This window comes from Spermophilus citellus (assembly GCF_964194105.1).
Source record: "Spermophilus citellus genome assembly, chromosome: X".
NCBI classification, from domain to species: Eukaryota; Metazoa; Chordata; class Mammalia; order Rodentia; family Sciuridae; genus Spermophilus; species Spermophilus citellus.
The window spans coordinates 40,400,442-40,409,533 of record NC_138190.1 but is presented as its reverse complement, the minus strand read 5'-3'; the positions used below and the strand labels follow the sequence as shown (position 1 = coordinate 40,409,533).

At 40.0% G+C, this 9,092-nt stretch overlaps 1 protein-coding gene across 1 annotated transcript; it reads left to right on the top strand.

The window, feature by feature from the left end:
• Nucleotides 1-7,586: 7,586 nt before the first annotated feature.
• Nucleotides 7,587-8,186, top strand: LOC308639356 (high mobility group protein B3-like; the record flags this gene model as incomplete). Its single annotated transcript, XM_081277626.1, has 1 exon — nt 7,587-8,186. One exon carries the CDS (start codon nt 7,587-7,589, stop codon nt 8,184-8,186), a length of 600 nt encoding a protein of 199 aa, XP_081133752.1.
• Between the last annotated feature and the right edge of the window lie 906 nt (nt 8,187-9,092).

Here is a 9,092-nt window from a genome sequence, read left to right as displayed (position 1 = left end):
CGCAGCGGTCCCAAGGAGTGAGTCCTGGCCTGGGGGATAGTCTATGTGTCACAACATCACACAGCAAATCATTTCACACCGCGGGAAAATCAAACAACAACTCTTAACATTGATTAGCACATATGCTGGCGGGAACAAGTTGGGTAAGGATGATTGGTTAGTTCAAGTGATGGATACGTTTTGAACTGATTGGTTAGGCCATGAGGGGTTGCAAGAGTGTATATGCTAAACTGCAGGGTTGCCTAATCATTCTATCAATCACCGAAACTACTGGGAGGGCTGCTTGGTATTTCAGGTATCTTCCCTGTCTCACTCTGATTGGTTGTTGCTATGGTTGAAAATTAGGCCTCGGGCATTCTTTTGGTCTTTTCAGGAACTTGCATTTTCTGAGTCTAGGACATCTGGTATGGACAAAAGACTCAGCTGGGTAGCTATGTGCTTAGGAACAGGTTTTCCAAGGACAAGGGTCACCCTCCCCCTTTGGATAGGTCCTGCTCTGAGGTACAGGCTGGTTTTTCAAAAATGGAGTCACATCAGTTTCTCAGGTGTAGCTTAGTGGTAGAGCACATCTCCTAGTATGTGTGAGGCCCTAGGTTCCATCCCCAGCACCAAAAATTAAAAATAAATAATAAGGTAAACAAGCAAATAAAACATTCTTCTGGGAATTGGGATAACACACAGGCCTCTTCTTTTTTGGGGGGAGGGGGTACTGAGGATTGAATCCAGGGGTGCTTTAATACTGAGCTACATCCCCATTCCTTTTTTAAATATTTGAAACAAAGTCTAGCTAAGTTGCTTAAGGTCTCACTAAGTTGCTGAGGCTGGCCTTAAACTCGAAATCCTCTTTGCCTCAGCCTCCCCAGACACTAGGATTACAGTCTTGTACCTCCATACCTAGCTCCTTTTGAAAGGGTAAAGTTTCTAAACTGGAAAGCTTGAATTAAAATGTAAAAGATTAGGTATTATTAAGTTCCTCTGTTACACCCAGATTCCTGAGATAGTTAAGACAACGCCCTACTGGCCATTCAGCCTAGGGCCCTGTGCAGCTTTGTCACAGGGCCCGAACCAATCAGTTTGAATGTGTACCCAGTTTAGAAGTGACCAATCACCCCTGCCCAGCCTGTTCCCGCCAATGAATGGACTAATCATGTATCAGAGTTGTTGTTCAATTTTCCCGTGCCTCATGATGATTTGTTCTGATGTATGCAAAGCCCCCCACCCTCTCCAAAAGGTGTACTTAAGCTCTGCTTGACCTCTGCTCTGGGCTCTGGGCTGCTCTCCCTTCTTGAGTGAGCACGGAGCCCCAGCGCGCTGGAACGGATCCCTAATAAATCCCCCTTGCCATTGCATGGAGCTAGTCTCGTGTGGTCTCTCCTTCTCCGACGTTTCGCCAGACCCTTACACTTTTTGCTTTTTAAACTTGACTTTTTTCTGTGCATTTTTCCTTTACATTTTTATTTTTACTCCAACTCCAGGCACATTCCCTTGAAGAATTGTACCTATTATGTCTAGAGGTGTATTGAAGAATATATATCTCCAGCTGGGCACAGTGGCCCACACCTGTAATCCCAGCTGCTCAGGAGGCTGAGACAGGAGATCTTGAGTTCAAAGCCAGCCTCAGCAAAAGTGAGGCACTAAGCAACTCAGTGAGACCCTGTCTCTAAGTAAAATATAAAACAGGGCTGGGGAGTGGCTCAGTGCTCTAGTGTCCCTCAGTTGTTCAATTCCTAGTACCAAAAAAAAAGGGTATATACCTCTATCTGATAATATGTGTACATGGGGCAAGTTGGCCATTGTTCACTGTTATGCAACCAAATCCTCTATGAGTGCTAAATGTCTGCATTTTAGGATTTATTTTGTTAAGAGAGAGAGAGAGAGAGAGAGAGAGAGAGAGAGAATTTTAATATTTATTTTTTAGTTTTCGGTGGACACAACATTCTTGTTTGTATGTGGTGCTGAGGATCGAACCCGGGCCGCACGCATGCCTGGCATGCGAGCGCGCTACCGCTTGAACCACATCCCCAGCCCCTGCATTTTAGGATTTAAAAAGATGATTATATACTATGTTTAGCTAAATAGAAAATACTATTTTGCACACTCACATCTATTTTGTTTATAAAAATATATTTGTTACACTAATATATGTAAAACTACAAATATCCAGACTCCTCTTATATATCTGCATTTATTTATTTATTTATTTATTTTCATTCCTGGGATTGAATCCAGGGTGCTTAATAACTGAGCCACCTTCCCGGCCCTTTTTATTTTGAGACAGGATCTCACTAAGTTGCTGAGGGCCTCAATAATTTGCTGATGCTGGCTTTGAACTTGTGATCCTCCTGCCTCAGCATCCCAAGCCTCTGGGATTATAAATTTGTGCCACCACAACTGGCAGCATTTAGAAAGATACATATAGATAGACTTACATGCAATTTACTATATGTCTAGATAAAAACATAAATGCATCCATGCACACATCTCCATATACATAAATATATTGTAACAGTGGACCACTTCATGCTTTGAATATAGCCCTTGCTGCTCTGCCACTGAAACTTAGTTTTTAAATGGACATGTTGCCTTTTTTTCCTCTCTCCCTGTACCTCCCTAATCTCTACCCCTCCCTAAACTCAGGAGAAACAGGATTACCTTTCTTCCCCATTTTAGGCAGATTTATCTGTCCTTGAGTACAAACTCACCCTAGAAATGAAGTAATCCAGACTTTGGGGATGGTATTAGAAGATCTTAGAAATGTCTCTCTCAAAAAAAAGGAAAAAAAGAAAGAAAAGAAACAACTATCTCCCAAATTAACAAGTAAATTATAACTCAGAGAACAGGAGGAATATGGCCTTTGAATCACCTCTTTAAATGCCCCCTCTTCCTGCTGATGCACAGAATCACAGCCTCTGGGACAGGAGTCCCCTGTGTTTTCTTTTTTCAAGCTGAGAGGAAAATAAGGAAGGAGAGACGGGTAAGCAAGAAATGAGAGAGGGAGACAGGCAGAGATACACACAAGAGTTTATTTTTCAGAGCTGACAAATAAAGGCCATGTCTATATAGGAGAGAGAGGCAACACAGGCTTGAGTTCTGGGACTTTTATGGGGGAGGCTCAGGAATCAGAGCCTAATGCAGGCAGTTAAGGGTTGGGTTGGTATGAGGGAGTGGTGAGCCTTTCTCAGAAAGGCGCTAGGGCGGGAAAGAGAAATTTTTTTCTTTAAAATGGTGACTGTGACTTAAGATGGCCATCCAGATGCTAAGCAAGGACCTTATAGTCTGTCTTTTTTGTCTGTTACTGGCCCTTTAAGACCTGGGCCATGATGTGTAGATCTTACCAGATCTTGGCTGCATGGGCCACTTATAGGAATAAACCTGTCTAAGAGAAAGAGGGTTTACTGAAACACAATCTAGCCTTTGAATGTTTTCTTCTGAATTATTAAACAATCTTGACATTAAAGTTGGTCTGTCAGGGGTAAAGTATGAAAGAGATTCTATATGTACAGGCATTTATGCAGTTGCATGATAAGGGGTCTGAACTATCAGAAACTAATTTGAAGGTGCCAAAAGGCACTGCCTCTGGTGTGCAAGGATAGCAGGACACCAGAAGAAAGGGTTAAAAAGATTTAAATCTTTTAAACCCAGTGCTGGCACTCTCAGCACTGTTACTCATCTGGCCCCAGGCAGCTACAGATCTTCTCAATGTGGTCAAAAACACTAGCCCTAAACTGGAAAAAAATCCAAAAAAAAGCTGCCTGGGCTATAGAAAAATGGTCAAAGAGAATGTGGCCTCTGCCCTGCCTTCCAGTCCCTTTTGCCCCTGGGGGGGTGGAGGTTGATGGTCACAAAAGATGTGGCAGTAGGTTTCAGTACAGTTAGTTTATGATCTGGGGACAGGAATAGTCTCTCCTTTTAAGATCTGATAGGACACCCCATTTGGCCAGGGGATATTCATCACTGGGCAGAGCAATTCTTTCTATAACAGTATTCCATCAAACTGAATGCCTGGGGAAACTGGCAGAATAAATAAATGGACCCAGAAAAGAAACAGACAGAAACTAAGGCCAACCTGTGTTTTGTAGGCAGCCTCTGAAAAAGGATCTTCAAGGAAGCCTAAAGAAAAGGATGGAGGGGCTGGGGTGGTAGCTCAGTGGCAGAACGCTTGCCTAGCACATGTGAGGCCCTGGGTTCGATCCCCAGCACCACATAAAAATAAATAAACAAAATAAATGTTAAAAAAAAAGGAAAGGAAAAGGATGGAAAGGGCCTCCTCCATTGAATATCAATATGCCTAATATAAGAAAAAGGCCAAAAAGGAGCCTCTGGGTAGAAATGACAATGGGGAAATCACTTAAAGTGGATGACATTTTGATAATGATAAGGGAGATAGGTCAGGCTCAAAAATAACCTGTCTTCCAACCCCTTGAATGCCACAAGGGAGAGAAAAGATTAAGACAATTTTATTGTATATGCTAGATTTTCCAACCCTCTCCTGGGATGAAATTTGTGTGTAAATTAAATGCACAGATAACATAAGGACTGTTTCAGAATATGAATTCAATAAAGGGTCGAAAACTAGAAAAGATAAAAGGAAGTTATAGGTATGAAAATATATTTTAGCATGGAAAATTAGAAGGTAAAAGAAATGTTTCTGAATGAGAAAGTATTTTGTCTGGTAAAGAAATATTCTTTAGGTAAAGTCCAAGATGAAAGAGGACAAAACTAAGGATGTAAAGTTGTGAATGTCTTAGTAAGTCACAGGTTTGTGGAAGGTAATCTCAGAAAGTTTGTGTTTGTGATTAAATTGGCCATAAGTAGCACAGTCAAAGTTATTTGAACTTTAATGTATTGATAGGAAGTAAAGTCTGAAACATCGATCTGCTCTTATCAAGATAATTTTCTTGTATTTGTTCGGTTTTATTACTTGAGGAAACTAAGTCTTAAAGGAATTAGGGTTTGTACCTGTGTTAAAGTCTTAAATGATTACTTTGTAACTGGTTAAACAAACAACTGTTACTTAGGTTATAAAAATATAGTTGACACCCTAAATATATGTGACTAGGTATATATATGTATCTGAGAACTATCAGTCTAAGCCTTGTCTAAGTGTTATGGAAAAGTTTATAAAATGAAAATTTACTGGCAAGATAACTAATAAGTGATCTCTTTTATATATTGTATCTGACATAGAAGGGCCACACTGCCATTTGAAGACCTGTCTTATATCTGTTTGTTTTGACTAAGTCAATTTCTGATTATTAACACTGTTTCCTAAATGTATAAGATATTTAAGGCTATCCATTGACTTTTTAAAAATATTTATTTTTTCAGTTGTAGTTGGACACAATACCTTTATATCATTCATTTATTTGTATGTGGTGCTGAGGATCAAACCCAGGTCCCCACACGTGCTAAGCAAATACTCTACTGCTAAGCCACAATCCCAGCCCCTATCCATTGATTTTTGCATTGATTATTGTTACCGTACACTATAGATTCTAAATTTTACTTTAAAAGTTAAACTTAGTTAAATGTAAAGCTTAGGGGAGAGCACTTTATCAAGTTTGTGTTCTCCAAACTAAAATTATCGGTAGTAATAGCCTTCTTCAGATTCATATAGAAATAACAAATTCAGTTGGTATTTATTTTTGTCATCTAATGTTTATAACTGGATAAAGGTAACCTGTTGTCAATAAGTCACACACACAATGTTTAGTGATCTCTGAGGAATCTCAGGTGACTCTTAAAAGTAGATAGGAACAAGATCAGTTTTTTTGATATTTCTTTTTTAGTTATAGGTGGACACAATATCTTTATTTTATTTTATATGGTGCTGAGGATTGAACCCAGTGCCTCATGCATGCTAGGTGAGTGAGCACTCTAATTTGAGCCACAACCCCAGCACACAAGATCAGTTTTGACCAATTGCCCTTAAACACCTGGCAGAATATAGCTAAAGCATAGATTTACACACACACAAACACACACACACATATATCAGTATACTTTAGCCATTAGCATATATATGATACTAAAATATATATGTGTATATATATATATATATATATATATATATATATATATATATATATATCATATACATACACACACATATGATTGTGGTGTGTGTGTGTTTCCATTAACCTTATAACTATGTAGACTCCCGTACTTAAGGTTCTCAAGAGGGGAATCCCATTTCTATTTTGGGCTTTGTATCACATTTTGGGAGATTGTCATACATTAATGTGAATAAAAAAGAGTATCATGGTGTGGTACATATATACAATGGTATATTACTCAGACATAAAGAAGAATGAAATTATGGCATTTGCTGATAAATGGATGGAACTGGAAATTATCATGTTAAGTGAGATAAGCCAATCCTATAAAACCAAAGGCTGAATGTTCTCTCTGATATGTGGATGCTGACTCACAATAGAGAAGAGGAGTGGAGGTTCCCAGAATTAGAAAGGGGGAATTAAGGGGAAGGGAGGGAGGGTAGGAATGGGAAAGATAGTAGAATGAATCAGACATAACTTTCCTATGTTCATATATGAATACACGACCAGTGAAACTCCACTTCCTCTACAACCACAAGAATGGAAAGTTATACTCTATGTATGTATGATAGGTCAAAATACATTCTACTGTCATGTAAAACTAAAAAATAACAAATAAATAGAAGAGTATTATGGGGCTAGGGAATGGCTCAATGGTAGAGTGCTTGCCTAGCATGCTCAAGCTGGGTTCCATCCCTAACACCACTAAAAAAGAGTATTACTTCCTGCCTTCACCCCTATTAAATTGAACTTTTGTATATTTTATTATTTGAAGCAGTTTGGCTGAAATCACATCTTTTAAGTATCTGACCACTTTGGTACCAAACATAGTCTGTATATTTGATAGTCCTCCAAACACAAATGTTATTCTGCCTGATACTAATGGTACTTTGAATAGCCATTTTCTTGGGGTAGCAGGAGGAAGAGCTCATAGGGTTAGCACTAAAAGAGGATCCCAGCTTCTAGAGGAGGGATAAAAAAACCAAGGACATGAAGTAGCCTAGGCTATACCTGATGAAATCAATTGCCCACCTCTTGCCTCCAAGTTTGCTTCTTGGTGGTCCATGATGCCAGCTGAGGTTGTCATTACAACAAAACCAAATTGACAGCAATTTGTCCCCTAAAAAAATGATGGCTCCTAGATGGGTGTGGTGGTACTGGCCCATAATCCCAGCTACTTGGGAAGTTAATGAAGGAGAATCACAAGTTTGGAGCTAGCCAAAAAATATCAAAAAGAACCTGTCTTAAAACAAAATTAAAAAGGCTGAGGGTATAACCCTGTAGTAGAGTAGGCCTGGGTTTAATACCTAGTACTGGAAAAAAAAGGGGGGGGGGTACTAGGTACCATATATGCGGTGTGCATATGTAACAAATTACATTTTGTGAGGCAACCACAGGCCACACCCATCCCCACCCATCCACCCCCAGCCACACAGCCCCAACCCCTCAGAAACCTGTGGCCACGGTACCGGATGGGTGGCAGCATCGGATTCAAGGGGCACTTTCTTTCATCAGGAGGCTTTTGACAAAATGGACATCAGGATGCCTAAAGGTGACCCCAAGAAACCAAAGGGCAAGATGTCTGCTTATGCCTATTTTGTTCAGACTTTCAGAAAAGAACATAAGAAGAAAAATCCAGAAGTTCCTGTCAATTTTGCAGAATTTTCCAAGAAGTGCTCTGAAAGATGGAAGGCATTGTCCGGGAAAGAGAAATCTAAATTTGATGAAATGGCAAAGGCAGATAAAGTACGCTATGATCGGGAAATGAAGGATTATGGACCAGGTAAGCGAGGCAAGAAGGACCCTGATGCCCCCAAAAGACCACCGTCTGGATTCTTGATGTTCTGTTCAGAATTCCGCCCGAAGATCAAGTCCACACATCCTGGTATCTCCATCGGAGAAGTGGCGAAAAATCTGGGTGAGATGTGGAAAAATTTAAGTGACCGTGAAAAGCAGCCGTACATCACTAAGGCTGCAAAGCTGAAGAAGAAATACAAGAAGGATGTTGCTGACTACAAGTCAAACCGAAAGTTTGGTGGCGCAAAAGGCCCCGCTAAAGATGCTGGGAAAACCGTAGAAGAAGATGATGAAGAGGAGGAGGAAGAGGAGGAAGAAGAGGAGGATGAATAAAAAAGCTGTTTATCCGTCTGCTTATGAATACCTTGGAGTATCGGAGCGCCGTCTGTGATTGACACATCTTATTTAAGATACGTCTGTTACTCTCATTAGTTCAATTATAGAATTTGATCACAATCATATTGTAGTCTCTCAATATGCTCTAGAAATTGTCAGTGGTTTACAGGAAGTGGCCCTGGGCACCCTGAAACTATCAAAGTTGTATGTATTTCCAAACATTTTAAAAATATGTTCTCCTCACTCTGTACATTTTGCTGTTGGGGTGACAAAGTATTTGAATGTTTCTGGCATTTTTTTTTTAATTTGTAAGGTGGTGTTAACTATTTGGTTATTGGCTAGAAGCCCTTAGTTATAACTGTATATATCTAGTTTGTAAAAAGAACAAAACAATTGAGACACTCTTGATGTCCCTTGCTTGGTTTTGAGGCTGTGGGGGAATATGCCTTTTGGAGGGGCTGTAGCTCAGGGTGTGCACTGTGAGGCTAAATCTGTTGACACTACAGTGGGCATCCATTTAGCTTCAGGTTGTTTTGTTTTTGTATATAGTGATATACCATTATGTTACCTTTCTTAGTTGTGGAAAAGGGGAGGTCAGCTGGCATGAGAAGTGTTGAATTTTTTTATATTAAGTACAGGAGAAGTGAAGCTAGCCAATCCCTAAAAAACAAATACCAAATGTCTTCTTTGATATAATGAGAGCAACTATGAACAGAGTAGGGAGGAAGAGCAGGAAGAAAACTTTTTTAATATTTTATTTTTTAGTTCTCGGCGGACACAACATCTTTGTTGGTATGTGGTGCTGAGGATCGAACCCGGGCTGCACGCATGCCAGGGGAGCGCGCTACCGCTGAGCCACATCCCCAGCCCAGGAAGAAAACTTTAAACAGAGACATGAGATGA